The 17,165-nt window shown below is 42.6% G+C and overlaps 2 protein-coding genes across 6 annotated transcripts in view; both read right to left on the bottom strand.

The window, feature by feature from the left end:
- Nucleotides 1-3,287: 3,287 nt before the first annotated feature.
- LOC118224278 (skin secretory protein xP2-like) lies at nucleotides 3,288-11,281 on the bottom strand. 2 transcript variants are annotated; one of them, XM_035411624.1, is made up of 11 exons: nucleotides 10,827-11,131; nucleotides 10,604-10,656; nucleotides 10,004-10,105; nucleotides 9,534-9,653; nucleotides 8,215-8,269; nucleotides 8,016-8,114; nucleotides 7,452-7,543; nucleotides 7,175-7,285; nucleotides 5,994-6,384; nucleotides 4,722-5,510; nucleotides 3,288-4,515 (listed from the first exon to the last, which is right to left on the bottom strand). In XM_035411624.1, exons 1-11 carry the CDS (start codon nucleotides 10,885-10,887, stop codon nucleotides 4,418-4,420), a joined length of 1,971 nt encoding a protein of 656 aa, XP_035267515.1. In that variant the 5' UTR covers nucleotides 10,888-11,131; the 3' UTR covers nucleotides 3,288-4,417. The 2 variants fall into 2 exon arrangements, with proteins under 2 accessions (XP_035267515.1, XP_035267516.1); XM_035411625.1 differs by lacking the exons at nucleotides 10,604-10,656; nucleotides 10,827-11,131 and adding an exon at nucleotides 11,190-11,281.
- Nucleotides 11,282-12,028: 747 nt separating this feature from the next.
- Nucleotides 12,029-17,165, bottom strand: part of LOC118224015 (connector enhancer of kinase suppressor of ras 2-like) — an 83,135-nt gene continuing 77,998 nt past the window's right edge. For all 4 annotated transcript variants that reach the window (XM_035411164.1, XM_035411162.1, XM_035411163.1 and 1 more), the window contains 2 exons: nucleotides 16,647-16,846; nucleotides 12,029-16,218 (listed from right to left, as the gene is read on the bottom strand). In XM_035411164.1, coding sequence (XP_035267055.1) covers nucleotides 16,009-16,218; nucleotides 16,647-16,846 — 410 coding nt within the window. In that variant the 3' untranslated portion in view covers nucleotides 12,029-16,008. The remainder of the gene's footprint in view (nucleotides 16,219-16,646; nucleotides 16,847-17,165) is intronic.

Below are 17,165 nucleotides of genomic sequence, written 5' to 3'. Positions count from 1 at the left end.
GCACTGGCTGAGTTGGAGGAAAGTGAATCCGTGTCTGTGCTCTCCTTATTTGATAGTGGAGGTCGCAGGAAAGAGCGTGACTTGTGACTAGAATTAGTTTGTATTTTAGTTCCCTGCAATAGCACTGTGTATTGAATCCATCAACTATATTTCCATATTCAAAGCTGCACTCAAGAATTTCTTCAGAAAGGCTATGTGGGTGGGATATATATGTTCTCCATATATTCAATCTATAAAACATCCAAGCCACTGACTGAGGAACCACTTCTAGTGTTCCTCTGGACTGGTATTTGTATTCATTCAAAATGGTAGATATGCATGGACGGGTGTATTTACAGCATTGTTGTTTTACATTTTGTTTCCAACCAAATAAATTTCCTGAAATTTCCAAAAACCATCAATTTCATTTTATTCATGACTCTTTAATATGAATGTTCAATTAAACATCGTTTCATTGAAAAGCCTCGGGGATCTGCAGGAACGTATTCAAATTTTACTGACATTCATTAATATTGATTTGACCCAGCTGTGATTGCAAAGTCAAGATGAATGTTATCTCTGCCAAGTGGCCATTGGTCTGCTCTCCAACCGCTCAAGCAGACGGGTCACTTCCCCTATTGCTCATGGCCCACAATGCACTGCAGCTCTGCAGTGTGCCAGCAGGTTTTCTTCAGCACACTAAACAAGCTCCTAATAGCCTAGTCAGTCAATAACACATCTTACCCCTTCCTTACCTGTCAATCTCACAGAAGAAAAAACTAAACAAACCCTGTACTGTGAGTGGATAACATGGTGAGATTATTTCCCCTCTCCACTTTCTTTGCAATACGTTTCCCAACTGCAAAGTTATACACAAACAGATTAATGTTTCATATAGTGTTCTGGCATAAACCTCAAATGGAGCTAAATACACAGATGCAAGATAAAAGACTGAGCATATGTAGAAAACTGTTTCACCCAACATACAGTATAAATAATGACAACCCAGAATGGCAAGACACCTGTTCCTATGAAACAGCCACACCTCTCTTGCTCAGGTTCCGCCAAACAGCACACATCTCTGTGGTTTCCATTTCCCTCCAACTGTCACTCTCAGTCTGAATACTCAGAGCCAAAGGCACATACTGCAGGTTAAGATATAAAACCACAGCTGGACCTGAGCTTGTAAAACACTAATTATCTGCACCTGCGTCAAACAAGGCTTAGACTTCTCAGCTCATACATTCAAACGCATTCAGAGTAATCATTATCAAGCACTTTATGATGCACACTACTGTCTCAGGCCCTCAAATCGCGGACAGGCCGGCACAGTGCAGTAACACACCCTGGAAACGGCCATTATTTATGTGTTATTTGTGGATTGCCTCCTCCTCCATTTCATTTTCCAACGTCCATTTTATGGATTCTGTTCTGATCCTCCTCTTACGGATTCCCTGTGCTCTAATTCCAGCCCTTTGGGTTTCAATGAGCTGCACAGATCTTGGGAATTCAGGAAATAAATTCAGAAAAAGAACTGCACTCAACTTCAAATGGTTGAAACAAGACCAGAGCCCATTTTGTTTCAAAATGCATTCCACCTTTTGGATTTTGTACCAAGTATACCTGTTTATAGCCTCCAAGAAAACTGATGCTAAGTAGCACTCTTTTGGTGACAGCCTTCTCAAGTTATGCCCCCAGGCTTCAGAATAATTTGCTAAAGTAATTATATCACAGACAGTGAAACTGTTGCTGGCCTTATCCGATAACTTTCTTCGACTAGGACACATTTTTCTGAACCATTTCCGCCATGCTGATAGTTACAGATAATTTTATTTAATCTTTCTTTGTGGAGCTTTAGTCATTCTGAGCCTTAAAAAGCCCATAAAATAACCTCCCACAAAATAATAACTATAGCCTGAAGAGGACATTTATTTACATATTCTTCTATCAGTCCATTACCAGACATTTGGTGTTTCAGTGGAGAGACTTCTTTTTTTTTTGAAGCAGAAGCATACATTTTTCTCTGTGACAATGTTTACATGCACATGATATTCTGGTTATTGGCATTATTCCAAATCAGACAATATTCAGAATAAGCTTTATTAATGGCTTCTGAGAAATTAATGCTCTTTTAATATATATGCAGCCGTGTACAGTCCTATTGAACTGGCTACGTTACGTCCCTTAAGCTCTTCATTTATCATTCAAATTTTTTTAAAGTGGGATCATTTCTCCCTCCAAAAATGCATCCTTGTACCCTGCAAACTGCTAGCAGTCTGGCTCATATTAAAGCGCAATGGGAAGCCTAGTAGCAGCAGTGCTGACCAAAAACAACACCCTCAGGCCGCATGTGCAGCAAACGGTTGTGAAAACCCAACCGAGATAGATATTCTAATTAAGCGGTACACACGCTCAAACAACACTCAAGTAAACCCAACAATACCAGTATATGCTGCCATGTTTTAATCTGAATATGCCATATTGGGAACAAGGCCTTATTCACAGAATTTAATCAGGATATATCCTGTTTACAAGACCGGTATCTTGCTCGGTAGTACTGTAGTGAACTCTCCCAACACCCCCATCCCCTGTGCGCACGCATACAGCCTGCCACAGTGCAAGTAAGGAAGTGCTTGACAATGCACAAAAAGTATCGAGAATGAACATTATTAGGAAAGTTTGGAGCGATAACCACTCAGTTGTATATTGAATACATTTATATATGCTGATCGAGCTATTGTTTGGTGGAAAACTACATTTGCAGTAGAAGGCCTTCCAAGGCTGGTTTGTGAGGCCCCATTACGCTACACTGCAAAGCAGAGAGAAGTGCTTCTTGCGATGACCGAAGCTCCACAAAGAAAGACGTGGCATTTATTAACAATACCAATCAGCACGGTGAAATTAGTTTGTAAAAACTGGCCAGCTAAAAAAGAAAGTTATCTTTTAAATGTAAGATTAAATGCACTTTTACTGCATTGAATTTAATGCTTAAAATGGTCAATGCTCTTAAATTGCGTTTAATATTGCTTACAAGTTTCTTTTTCCAATTGGTGTTTATCGTTACTTGTATTACTGAATGTTCTGTTCAGGTACAGTGATTTTAATTATACTGCTCATAAATTTCACTGTACAGAATAAAGATTATCATTACTACTCCTCCCAGACACTGCAAGGCTGCAACGTGAAAGCCACTGGACAACCATTCTGAGTGTCTGGCGCCCTCTGCTGGACTTCAGCTGGCGAATAACTTGCGAACACACCACAAAATAAAAAATAAAAAAAAAATTCAAAAAAGGACTCATCAGAAGTTAACATTAAAAGATTGCTTTATTCACCATTCCCTTTGGCCTTTTTAAGGACATCACACTGAAACTCCACATAATTTAAGAACCATCTGAATACCAAATGTAAATGATGATGAATTAAACAGCTTTTGAAAATTCAAGTGCATGAAATGTCATACTGGCAGCAATCTCATGGATCCTAATAAAAGTACGCATTTCTGTCAGGCAAATATAAATTAAAATTCATTCAGCGATGAATGCACAAGACGTCCGCTTGAAAACACTCAAAATGCAAACTGATTCAACAAAGCCAAACATTTACAAGACATATACCTCAAGGGTCATTTGCATTTGGCATTCAAATGATTCAAAAGACATATGGTGGCCCGTATCGTTTGTACACTACCAGTTAACAAGGGTGGTTGTATGTTATGCAAGTGCTGTAGTCAGTTCATTAGTGCATGTAGACCAGACCTCAGGTATAAACCCACGCTGCCCCTTGCCCCACCCACAGAAAGTCCGTTTGCCCTCGTCGCTGAAATTAGACAGACCCCTTCCAGCCCCAGGCACAGGGAAACCAGAGTATCCTCACTTTCTCTTACCTCTGGCTTCCTGTGACATCACAGTTGATCTGCTACTCTCTTCCCTTTGGGAAAAAGAGCTTATAAAAATACCTGTAATAACTTAAGTGTAATAACGGCAGTAAGTGGAAATGCATTGCATAGATCACAGATGAAGTTCCTGACGGCGTACTGAAATTAGCCCACAGAATAGCGGTTTGGTGACGAGGCTTGCGGCTTTCTCTGCTAAGCGCGGCCACGTTGAGATGATTGCGCAAATTTGCCAGTAAATTTACCGGACGGTTCTGGATTGCGTCCCCAGAGCGGAGAGCCGGCCCTGGGGGGAGACCGTGCTCCAGCTGGACTGCAAGGCAGCGATCTGCGGGCTGCGGGCTCCACAGAACGCCGCCAGCGTGGGAATTAGACACAATGAGAGGATTGAGCTGTTCCCTGGATGAAGCACACGGATTACACACCCGAGGGTCTGTAGCATACCCATACAGCACGCTGCTGTGTGCTGAACCCGAGTCCCATAATAGTGTACCAACAGCCACCCCCCACCCCCCCTGGCTCCCGCACCCGCCCCCGCGTCACTCAGCTGCGTGTGCTGTACAGGTCAGCGTCCTCCGGACTGGACTGGCCGTGGTCCAGCAGCTTGGGGTCAGGGGCGAATCGAAGCTTATCTGGAACCTCTGCACAGAGATCACAGGTAGAGAAGGTGGAGAGTGAGAGAGAGAGAGAGAGAGAGAGAGAGAAGAAGCAGGAAGACGAGAGCGGTTTCCCAGTTAAAAATGTCTCCATTTCCCAGGCGTTTCACATCTTGGCAAACTCAGATGGAGAGAACTGGTGCGGTTGCAGGAGGCTGCCAGAGAGGGCGGTCCCCTGGGAGGTGGCTCACCAGCAGCGGGCTCCAAGGAAGCAGGGTCAGCAGCAGCTGGTGGGGAAGCAGGCTGCTCTACTGGAGCTGAAGCAGGGGCAGGGTCAGAAGCAGCAAGCAGCGGAGCGGTGTCCTCTACAGGGGGAGGGGCCAGCGGGACGCTCTCATCTACAGGAGGAGGGGCCAGTGGGGCAGTCTCCTCTACAGGGGGAGGGGCAGTCTCCTCCACAGGGGGAGGGGCCAGTGGGGCAGTCTCCTCTACAGGGGGAGGGGCCAGTGGGGCAGTCTCCTCCACAGGGGGAGGGGCCAGTGGGGCAGTCTCCTCCACAGGGGGAGGGGCAGTCTCATCTACAGGGGGAGGGGCTAGAGGGGCACTCTCCTCAACAAGGAGTGGGGCAGCCTCCTCCACAGGGGGAGGGGTCGGTGTGGCAGCCTCCTCCACAGGGGGAGGGGCCGGTGTTGCAGTCTCCTCTACAGGGGGAGGGGCCAGTGTGGTAGTCTCTTCCACAGGGGGAGGGGCCGGTGCGGCAGACTCCTCTACAGGGGGAGGCGCAGGTGAGGCAGTCTCCTCTACAGGGGGAGGGGCCAGTGAGGCAGTCTCCTCTACAGGGGGAGGGGCCAGTGAGGCAGTCTCCTCTACAGGGGGAGGGGCCAGTGAGGCAGTCTCCTCTACAGGGGGAGGGGCCAGTGAGGCAGTCTCCTCTACAGGGGGAGGGGCCAGTGAGGCAGTCTCCTCTACAGACAGAGGGGGAGCAGGTCCCACAGCAGAAGCAGGTGTCAGAAGCGGATCAGCGGGAGGAGTGCTTTGCTCTGCAGAGGGAGTGACATTTATTTTACCATTTCATAGAAAAGCCTTTTTCCTGTCTGTTGAAACATAACAACAATGGCAGAAGAACACCCTGCACTGAAAGGTTCACTGAGGAAAAATGGGGCAACCTCAATACTGACAAACCCAACATGAGGTGGGCATGATGGTTTTCAACATGTGCTCCACAGACACCTAACGCTACAGAGAGCTACATTTCAGAAGGAAGCCCAACTACAGGCATTTAGTAGACACTATTATCCAGAGTAACCTACAGTGCAAATACAAGTGTGAAGATAAGAGATTGAAGTGTAGTGCAGTTCAGTAATTCAGTAGGGCACTAAGGCCAAATATATCTGACTACAGCTCAAGCCAGCCAGCTGACTCTATAAAACTAGATGTCCCCCTCTTCACTCTGCTTTTCTGGATACCCAAAGACACAAATTGCCTCTTTGCAACAGGGTCCGTGGTTCACTGGCTGGCCATACCTGGGGGGGTGTCCACTGGGGGCTCTGCAGGAGGCTCTGGAGATGCCGGTTCTGGACTCGGTTCTGGGACGGGAGCGGGCTGGACCTCAGGGGATGGCAGTGGTGGTGCCTCCTCGGGCAGGGCAGACTCAGGGGGAGAAGGGACAGTATCCCCCTCTGGAGAAGGTTCAGTGGGAGTTTCAGCGGGGGCGGGGTCTGCAGCAGGGGGCGGGACCAGGGAAGCCTCCTCTGCAGGGGCGGTGTCTGCATCAGGGGGCGGGGTCTCCTCTGCAGGGGCGGAGTCAGGAGGGGGTGTGGGGCTCGGCTCGTCTGCAGGAGGTGGGGCCGGTTCAGCTCCAGGGACGGGCTTGGTTGGTGGCACTTCGGGTTCTTGGCTTGGCACTGGCACTGCCTGCAGGAGGAAATGGCAGAGATGTATAAAGACATCCTCCAACAGCAGGCTCTTCACACGTATCCCAACCAAGTACTATGGATTAACCACAGATGCGGTCTAATATCCCTTCAAAACAGAAAGCACTTATTACAAAAACACCTGGAAATGCCAATTTAAGACAGAGAAAATCATTCCTATCCACTGCAGCCTGATATTTATTTTTTTTAAATATCAGCGCTACTCAACTCCTGGTAAAATGTGCTTTGATTTTGAAATATACACGATTATGAAGGGCAGGTTTAGTAGACTTTTTAAAAATGTGTGCTGAAAGCAAACGTGGTTGTTAACAGAACAGGCATCTTTTTTGGTTACATGTACTTAGTGATTAAAGCTGATCTCCTTAATTGAATTTATCATTTATTCTCGCTAACATGGGGTGCAGAAAACAGCCATGTGTTTACCTGCCCATGGATTATTCAGATTATTGGCACGTGTTAATCAATGAAAACAGGTTGAGACCAATGATCAGTTTAAAAGGAAGGTTTCTATCCCATCTATTTTCAGCTAAGCAACTGCCACGGGCAGGAAGTAAGCTCATTAGAGAAATCTGGTTGCAGACGTTGAGGTTGAGTAGCACTGGGCCAAAGTAAATAAGGTTAACACAGCATATTTTCAATGGAAACTGCTGAAAATCTGAAGCTAACTTCTGAAGATAAAGAGAACCGAGTCAAAGTGGAGAAAGCAGCATGCATTCCCGAGGTCACAAAAGCAGCAGGACCAGGAGGTTCCCGTTTCTTAGGGAGAATACCTCAGGGCTGGCTGAGGGAACGATGGCTTCTTTGGCTGGACGTGGTTTCCATAGCGAGGCCACTGAAGAGCTCGCCCACTGTGTGGCTGCATATGCCTGCTTCCCTGTCAGCTGGAGGTGGAGAGAGAGGGAGAGAAAGAGATAAAGAGAGAGAGTATTCATATGTCATCAAATTCAGAAAGGACTGTAAACAGGTTAGCCCGTCAAATAAAGAACAAACGCTACAGGTCAAAATGGAACAAAATGGGGAGATCAATACAAAGCACACGCAGTTTACCTTCAGTACCCCCACCGTTTGGACGGGGTAGCACACGGCCGTCCCCATAGTGGCCAGTCCCAGAGACGTCCCCACCCTCTTCAAACGGGTTCCTAGCCAGAACATAGCAGAGAGATTACCCTTCGCCAATCAGGTCATTTACAGCGATTTCACACATGGCAGTCAAATTCTAGCTTATCACCCCTTACGCAATCACCAAGGTGCAAAACAAGGCGTGAAAAAATGTGTTCGGTTTCGCACTGGTTAGGCCAAAGGCCAAATGTCTTCTGCCAATACACGAAAGAGTTTCCCTACTGAATACAGTATCCAACAAAAACACCACTCAGAATTACATCATTTCAGAAACTCAGATTCAGACTGTGATTACTATGTTGGCTGTAAGCATAGACTGCCCTTACATTGGTATTACTAAAGTTAAATTATTGGATAATTTGTCAAAAAGTAATTATGGACGTAAAAACTCCTTCACATCACAATTCAAGATAAAACAGGTCTACCCATGATGTAGAGAGAGCACAAGATAAAGGTTAATGTACAGTATGCTTGACCCAAGAACCCAATTACCTTTTCTGGCCAGAATCAGACCTGCTAATCCCGAAACAGTGATCACGCTAACCCTGGGAAGAAAGCCTGGCGGTGGGTCTTTAAGGTACTCGTAAGTATCTAGGAAAAGGACAAAGGACAAAGGTTAAAGGTCGCTTAACCCTGTGATCTGCACTCAGGTACAAACATTTTTTCTATCTTGTTTTTTTTCAGTTCTCACCTTGTCCAGCATGATACAGATTCACAGCTCCAATTTTGATGGTAACACAGGCATTCTGGAAAAAAGAATCAGACAGTACCAAGATCAAGATTTTGAATAGCTACTTGAAATCACCTCCTGTTTTCATGTACACTGACCACTGACGTCAGCTCTGATAATGTGGAAGACAATATAGTTACACATTCCAGGTCTTTAAAATCTTGCCTTTGTTTACATCTGTGGAGATTGCAGAAAATGTATAATTATTAAATTATCACAAGATGGAAAGGGACACTGTAATCACCAGCAACAATTTCTGATTCCACCATGATTGATGAATAAACAGTATCTTTGCAAGTGATGCCAGGTCTTTACTGTGCGATGTCCTACATGTTGTAACAGTGTCAAAGCTATACCTTGTTCTTCAGAGTAAGGTTGTGTGATCTAATCAAAACCCAATGGGTTCCACACAGATATCAGGATATGGCTGGACTGGGAATTAATTTTCATGTGACCTTCCAGTTATGTAGGCTCTCATATTTTACACACAACACTTTTGTTGACACAGATTGATGAGAAACAATGGCTTTTGGTGTATACTAGCCTTATAGAAAGCTAAATGATAGGCAGCCAGTAACTCTAAATAACAATATGAGTAAAGAAGGCACTATTTGATAGTGCTGGATGTCTAGTTTTTAGATTATCACCTTTGAGAAACGGACAACATAATTTGTGTGATCACAGGAATGTGTCTGTTTTTGCTGTCCCCATTCCACTCTCCGCTCCTCAAACATGATAGCAACATCCTTGTGGCAATTAGTTCCACTGAGGGGTCTGTTTTCTCCCCCTCCTCATGACATAGAAACTTACATGTCCCGGAGTTTTATTGCTTTATTACATGAAGACAGCACAACATATTGAGGGTCAGAGGCCCTGCGTGGCTACAGATGTACAAAGATCATGTTCCTTTTGGTTAAGTTTGAATGCAATCTGTGACATTTCATTTAAATCACTGATTGTGAATCGAAATGGCTCTATAGATAATGGTTGTTGAGGCCTGGTAGCTGAGATCCACATTTTCCACAGGGGTTCCAGTTTCAAGCGGAAACCAGTGCGTACGATTTGCTTTTGTCAAATGGAAATGATTTTGCCTGAAGGTGGAGATTACAGCTGACCGGATTTGACAATTACGTGTCTATAAAATATCACCCCGGTTGTAAGAAACAGAAGTTTTGGATTGGTTCAACCAAAACAGGCCCAGTACTTGCAGTCATACTTGCAGTCACAGGGCCGTGTGGTGGGCTGCAGTGTGGGATTGTGGGACTCGGAGTCACGTGTACCTTTATGGCCCTGAAGTAGGGCAGCAGCCCCACCCGCACCACTCCCAGCCCCTTCTGCAGCAGCCCGGGGTCCTCCTCAACATACCGAAGCTGCCTGGGCAGGGGCGAGTATACAGAGAGCTGAGAAACACAGAGAGAGAGAAAAATCAATAAAGAACAAGATGATGCGAGTGAAGGAAGGGAGAGGGATTTATAGGAAAGGGAGAAAGACCAGCCACAATGACCATGACCAAGCTTCAATAGGCACTGAACATGCCATTCACATTCAGCACTGAGGCAATAGCCGGCAGACTAAAATAAATGGACAACACAACCGAAATATCAATTTATTTTTATTAAATGATGTTCTAAATATAGCCTAGATGTTCATTTTTAAAATCGACTTCAATAAAACGCTGTAACCTGGAGAAACGGTGCTGATCATTTCCGTCCAAATTAATACGTTTCTCTGCGTATATAGAAACGCACACCTGTTGGGGAGAGAGCAGCTCCTCTTCCTTTGCTTCACTTATGGCGTACACCCGAACAGAGGCAAATCCCAGAACAGCTGGCAGTGCTGCCAACGTCGCCGTCTGCAGATTAAAAAAATATATATTACAATTATGTCAACATCATAAGTTTTTTTTTATTTTTTTTTTATCAATTACTTTTTTATAAAGGAGGATTCATTTTACATGAAAGCGACAAATAACGCTGTATAAAGTGAAAAATTCACACTGAACACAATCGATATGGATTCACGGAGCAAAGTTGTCATCTATGCAAAGGTTAAGCCCCAACAAGCGCTTTTTGACAAGGCCGAATGCTACTCTTAGTCGACATCATCACAGGAGGCCATCATCTTCATCTGTTTGTAATGAAGCTAGTTAGCAAAGTGTGAGGCTGAATGTGCGTCTATTCTAATACCTGGTAATGTAACGTCAGATTACTGAAGACAAAGCTTCCCACATTCACTGTACGTTAGGAGATTATTAATTAATTAGTAACTAATGATTATTTTGTTATAGACTAGTTTAGTCACGTAGCCTAGTTGTTACTTTTAGTTATATGGAAACCAGACAAGTACATCCCACTCGAACAATGAAAGTGGAGCTCGTCGTTGGGCTTCTCATGTCGACTCGCCCTGCGAGCCATAAAGCAGAATGTAAGCTTCCACGCCCTCAATGACATTTAGCACTACCTAACGGGTTCTCAATGAGAGCACAATTATTGCCAGAGCATTTTTGCTGAACTCGACATAATAATTCACTAATTTAATAACGTAATAATATCACAGAAAGAAATATGCCAGACCCTTCAACTTGATACACAGCGGTCGCTCAATATGTAGCCAACGTTGGCTAGCTAGCTGCATTGCAGGCTTCTCAAAGTTAAGGAACAAACACTGCCTATGACTATGCTACTAGACTAGATGTTTCTGGCTAGATAACACGATCGTTACTTCTGTTCTGTTCAGTTAGCGTTGTATTGGCTAGCGTCTTATATAATGCAACTGAAGTGTTCTTTTTCGATAACTGCATGGTAAATTTCGAGTATTAAAACATTATTTATTAACGTTACGTATTGAGTTGCAGACAAAAGTGAATTGGTTGTATGTGAATCGTAGATAGCGACAGAAATATCATTTAGTTTGAATAAAATAAGCACACCACTCACCTTGGTAGCCATGACCGTCCCTCCCACCACACTTCATCTACGGACAGGATAGAGGGACAAAATTCCTTCGTTGGTTCGCTTGGCAAATTCGATGAAGCCCATGTTCTCGAACTCAACATTGGACAATTACCCAATTACAAATGATTTATATAAAGAAATATATATATACTATATAAAGAAAATTATATACTTTCACACTTTCTTTCAATACTGCTTTCAGTAAGAATTACTCAGATTTCATGGTTGTGTTTAAGCTACATTGCAAAAAATCAAATTGAGGAATGTTGTTTGTAATAAAACAAGCACAACTTATAAATAAAAAAGTTATTATTATTATCTAAATTATTAGTATTATATTAGATTATTTATGTATTTATTTTTCAGTTTTAGAGAGATACTCACTGCATGGGAAAGTGCTGTGAAATACTACTGTTTTTAGAAGGTATTGATGCCGGTGTAATTCAACATATACTAATTTATAGATCATGAGGCTGTTTCCACATTGGCAAAATCACAAAGATCGTAGTAGTAGTAATCATCTGTCACATGCTATTGCAAAAATCCCAGGGCAATGTCACTGGATCATGAACATGGAAGTTTAGACAATGATGTGGTAAAGGCCATTCAGAAAGTGGTGCAGTGAAGAAACACCATTATTAAAGTTCATAACCATTTTCATTTCGTACAACACGTGTAAAAATGATAAATAACTAAATAAATAAATATGCAGGGAGCATTCAGCTATACACACCTATCACACACATCTGGCTGACACACACAAACACACACACACACACACGCACACATACACACAAAATAATGTGCAGCTGTAGATGTTATATAGTGCAGAGGATTCAGTTTATTGAAGTCATAGTTTTACAACAAGATGATTTACAATCTTTAATTTCTCTATATATATATTTATATATCTATATCTGAAAGCAAAAAAGGCTACTTTTGAATTTTAGGAAGAATAAATGTATATTTTCTTTCTTATTTTTTTAAATCCGTTAATGTACAGAATAATAGTTTATAATATCTTTGAAAAAAGAGCAATATGTTCCTTTTTTTAATGTCGCAGTGCAACTTACATCTTACACACCTGTGCAATGTACCTTGAGGTTACACCCCGCAATAACACACAGTGGAATCCCAATAGGACAGATTTCAGAAGGTTGAGACAACACATAAACCAGCAGCAAGGCAAGTGTGTGCCTAAAATAAAAGTCAACATATTCCATGTCTTTTTGTTCAGGCCATTAAGATAATGAAAAACTGACAACAAAAAAAACCAAAAACAATAAAATGAAAGCCAGGAAGATCAGGGAACACCAAAAACTCCAAACATCTATGAAGGACATGAGCTGGTGTCAGTCAGGTACTTGTAGGTGGATGTGCTTGGCTGAAAGGCATAAAGGGGTGAGCCAGGGGGGTGCTTGCAGATTTTTTCAAGGGGGGCAGTGACTGGTACACTCATAGCAGGCATACTTTAACCTTGTGCTAAATTTACTTCTGACATTTTGAAATGGGATTTGGGACAAATATAGCCATGCTCAAATATTGCTTCTAAAACTATGCGGAATGTGGAATTTGTGTTTGCTTTCGGCCACAGAGGTTCGACAGTCAGACGGGAACTGAACTGAACTGAGCAACATCTACTCAAAATACCATATTTCGGTTATCTAAAGCAAATTCAGTTATCTAAAACTGACTATATTTTTCAGGGTGTGCTGCCTGAAGCTGGAAAGATCAGTTGCAGTAATACTATCTCAGTGTATGTAGCTGCCATATGTCCTGAACTATAACACACTGTGCACATGCATGTGGGGTGCAGCTGACCAAATAAGTAGAATCTGAAGCTTTTTTGATGCAATGGCATGAAATTATAGTGTCTCCTCAGTTGGTGATGCAGCATAGGCACTACCCGTGTTAATAGTCTCTCTATGATTTACCATAGAATAAACATATGTGTCAATTACATGTAATGCCAAAGTCACACTTGCAAAATGGATTATTGTAATCAAAATAATATCACCATGCTGCCCATTTCCTAAAATGAATATTGACTGGGAATTTCAACATTTTGTATTGAAGAGCTATACCTATATTATGAAATTCAGTGTGCTCCAAAGACCCAGCAGTTAATTTTTGTCTCATTTTTGGCACATGATTCTCTGGTATTAATCTCAAGAATATTATATTCTACTACGCTGAAACCTACACTACAAGGGACATTCAATAAAAATAGAATAAATAATATATTTTAAAATATTTTCATTGAAACATGTTTTTGTCATCCAAGACACTTGTATTTTTTTTCTGGTCTCAGGGGCATAGCTTGCACAGTTTGTACCCACTCCTGTCCAAAAACATTTATTCTCATTATATAAATTACAATTATCCATATAACAATAATAATCATTATGATAAGACCGGTTTCATTAATTGGTATTTCAATACTTAGTCAACATTTTTCACATCCTCTATCTATTATGGAAAAGAACTGTTTTGATTTGGTCCAGTCTGACCAAAGCTGTTTTCTGATTGCAGCTTCACTAAAGTGATATGCTCTTGTTGAAATAAAAAAACTAACCCTACCCTGTAAATCCTTCATTTATGATAGGGGAGGAAAATATTTGGAACAGTACGTTAGCTGCAGTGACGGATCTCCATGGATGAACTGAGCCTATTTTTTGTTTAAATTAATTTGAGCACTGATTTATCACAGAACCTGACCTGTAAACTTATGTTGGTCTATATGCGAGTGTCAACCTGTCAAAAACAACAACAACAACAATAATAATAATAATAATAATAATAATAATAATAATAATAGCCGCAAGCAGCAATTAACGGGATCCAAACATTGGTCTCTGATGCATCTTGGAATTAAACATTTTGAATGTAGGTCATGAAGTTGAGGAGTTAGTCAAAAACATGAAAAATACATGCTTCATCTGATGCTACTGGTTCATAATTTGGAACCATCCCCATACAGGACACATACACCCACCACTTATAGTTAAACACTCCCTGATTTTCCTTTCAATTCAGGTCAGGGCCACACACAATCTGATATGTTATACCTTTCCATTAATCAACAAACATATTCTGTTGAAAGAAATTTCCACTTATAAACATATGCATATGAAATATACAAAAACCTTGAAACAAATCTTTGCGGAGTGATAAAGCAGGTGCCCAACTTTCTAGTGTTCATTTTCAATGTGAGGTTAGCAGCTGAGGGTATAAACGCCTGGGTGTGCGTATTAGACAGCTGGCCACCCTAAAGGTGCTCTGTCAGTGTCTGAATAGTGAATACCCTGGCCAGTTAAGCTGTGAGTGACCTTCATTTTGTGGCTCAGTGATGCTGTGTACTGTAATGTAAGTATGGAAAGTGCATTCTATATAGTGCATCATTTAACTTGTGCTAACCAAACAATTATGTCCAAGAAACCAAACAAACAAACAAACACATGAGCGTGCACATGCACACAAGGACATAGTGGCAAGGGACTAAATTGAAGTTGTCACCAGAAAGTCATAGGTTCAAGGGGGCTGAGGTTGTACACTTACACAAGGTACATAACCTGAATTTTTTGAGAAAATATCCAACTGTATACATGGATAATATGAAATGATACATATGTATGTATGAATGGATGTGGGAACCTGGCTAGCAAAGTTAAAAAGTTACCCAGTGGCCACGCACAAGCACAATAAATGAAAAGCCAAAATCATACTGGATTCGGAGGTGAACAAGACTCTGGGGGACTGAAGTTCTCTCCACAGTCAGGTGGAATCCCCCAGCTAACAAACTGCACACAGCACAACAAGTAACCATTGAAGCCATGTCATGTCTTCCAAAACAAAATGTTGAAAGATTTTTTTAGATTCCTTTGAATCTAAAAGTTGCATTCACAAGGATAGTTCACAGTATTAAACAGGGGCTTCTTCTAGGCAAATGCTAAGTTCTTTTTAACTTAACATTTATTTCTTGTACACTTTCGCCCCCAAGTAATGCATCTTTTAGTTTCATATGATTTACTTTCAGAAAACTGTCCTGAAGGAATTTTGAGTCACATAAATAGCTAGAACAAGCACTTGCAGGAGTCCCTTCTTTAATTTCTGGGTTTCAACACAAGCTATCTTTAGAAACAAAGGACTATATCAGTAGTAATAATGGTAATAGTATAAATATATTTATATATGTATATAAAAATCTGTGGAGTTTCTCTGTGCTGTGGGTGCAAAACTTAGTAATACAGTGTTGTGGTGAAAATGGTTTGCTTCCATAGTACTGCTACAGTGCTCCACTGCTCTCAGCTTGACCAATACAAAAGGAAGGATAACAGGTAAAGGAAAGAAAACCCCAAAAGAGAAGGTAATGGCAAAAACCCAAAGCATTTGTCCTTTCTATTCCTTTCATTTGTCAGCTTGTTGTTTTTTTTTTTTTTTGCCCATGATTATTGTTTTTCCCCAGTTCATTCACATTTCAGAAGATGAAGGAAGGGTAATACTCTCTCTTCAGGCATGCAGCGGGCACCCTGCGGGGGCTTCACTATTTTTTTTTAAATCCAAAGTATGTACACCAGAACTCTCCTCTCTTTAAGTCTTTAAGTCTCCGTACAGTATTTACAGATTATTACAGTGGTTGGTTGGTCAGTCTGTTTGATGTGAAGGGGAGAATTGAGAGGTGTGCCTGGAGCAAGAGAATGGGGGGGACTGGAGTGTGAGTCATAGCATGGGAGTCAGGGGGCGGGGTTTAGGGAAGCGTTTCCATGTCGACCCTGTCACCCCTCGGCCTCGCCCCGGCGTCTCACACGTGCGTCTCGATGAAGGAGTGGGTGTGTGCCATGAGGGGCGTGGCCAGCGGAGACAGGTCCGCGGTGCCGTTGTCTCCCGGGCTGAACTCGCAGATGTCCATGAAGAGCTCGTGGTGACGCTGCTTCCACTCGCGGAACTTCTTGGAGGTCAGGTTGGGCTCTTCAAGCAATTGGTTGATGAGGGCCAGCTCTCCCTCTTTGGCCTGGGAGCACAGAGACGGGGAAGAACCAATCTGAGTTCACTATTTCTCGTGGAGCGCTGAAACAATGTTTCCGCATAAAAGTGTGTATAGTACATTAGTACAACTGCCTTTGTGTAAAAGTTAAATTACTGTTTCAAGCAGGGTGGTTGAACACATTATGCATATAGTTAACAGCAGGTTCTATAGCCAGATTCAATATAACCACACTATGCTTTCCCAAAAATACAATTTTTAGGGAAGTTAAGCATCTATTACTTATTGCACATTTTCACCAGTTTCAGTAATCACAAGTAATTCACAGGGTTGTGAAAGATTCAAAACAATACTATATTTCACACATGCAAAAACACACAGTTTGTCTTTGATTGCATAGCAAAATAACTCCGCTGCAGAGGGTTGCAGCAGTGCATCATGGGCCGCCGGCGCACCTTGAGCGTGCTGCGCAGGACGCGGATGTGGTGCAGCTGGTCGTTGAGGATGGGGTCGTTGCAGCGCTTGATGAAGGAGCGGCGGTACTCCTGCTTCGTGGACGGGCGTGGCTCGCCGAAGGCGGAGAGGCTGGCCTGCTCCAGCGTGCGGTAGAGCTGCTGCAGTCCGTCCAACGTGCCCACCTCCTCACGCCCAGGCTCTGATGGGGGGAGCATCGAGAAGCGAGTCAGGCCTGAGGTCAATGCTTGCATACGCAGAGAAATTAACGGTAATGGTGTATTTCAAATGTATTTAGACTCAGACGTTGAGGTATATAACCTTAACCCTATAACCATAACCCTGAACCCTAAACCTAAACCATAACAAATGTATTTACTGCAAACTTACAGTTGCGTTAACACAAAACACCAGAGGCCAATTAGGGCAGGGAACTGGAAAACCATCTCCTTATATCAGGAGAAGGCAGCTAAGAGGAAGAAGTGGGAACAAATGAAACCCTGTAAATGAATGTACAACTC

Source organism: Anguilla anguilla, chromosome 3 (assembly GCF_013347855.1).
Source record: "Anguilla anguilla isolate fAngAng1 chromosome 3, fAngAng1.pri, whole genome shotgun sequence".
NCBI lineage: Eukaryota > Metazoa > Chordata > Actinopteri > Anguilliformes > Anguillidae > Anguilla > Anguilla anguilla.
The sequence above is the reverse complement of the archived record's forward strand: the minus strand, read 5'-3'. Positions and strand labels throughout refer to the sequence as shown.

Excerpts from the sequence above, each read along its gene's own strand:
- LOC118224278 (XM_035411624.1), bottom strand. The coding sequence starts at position 10,887 with ATGCAGCTAGCTAGCCAACGTTGGCTACATATTGAGCGACCGCTGTGT. Across the intron at positions 7,544-8,015 it reads TCTGATTCTGGCCAGAAAAG|GAACCCGTTTGAAGAGGGTG; the intron begins GTAATTGGGTTC and ends TGTTCTGGCTAG. Across the intron at positions 7,286-7,451 it reads AAACGGTGGGGGTACTGAAG|CTGACAGGGAAGCAGGCATA; the intron begins GTAAACTGCGTG and ends CTCCACCTCCAG.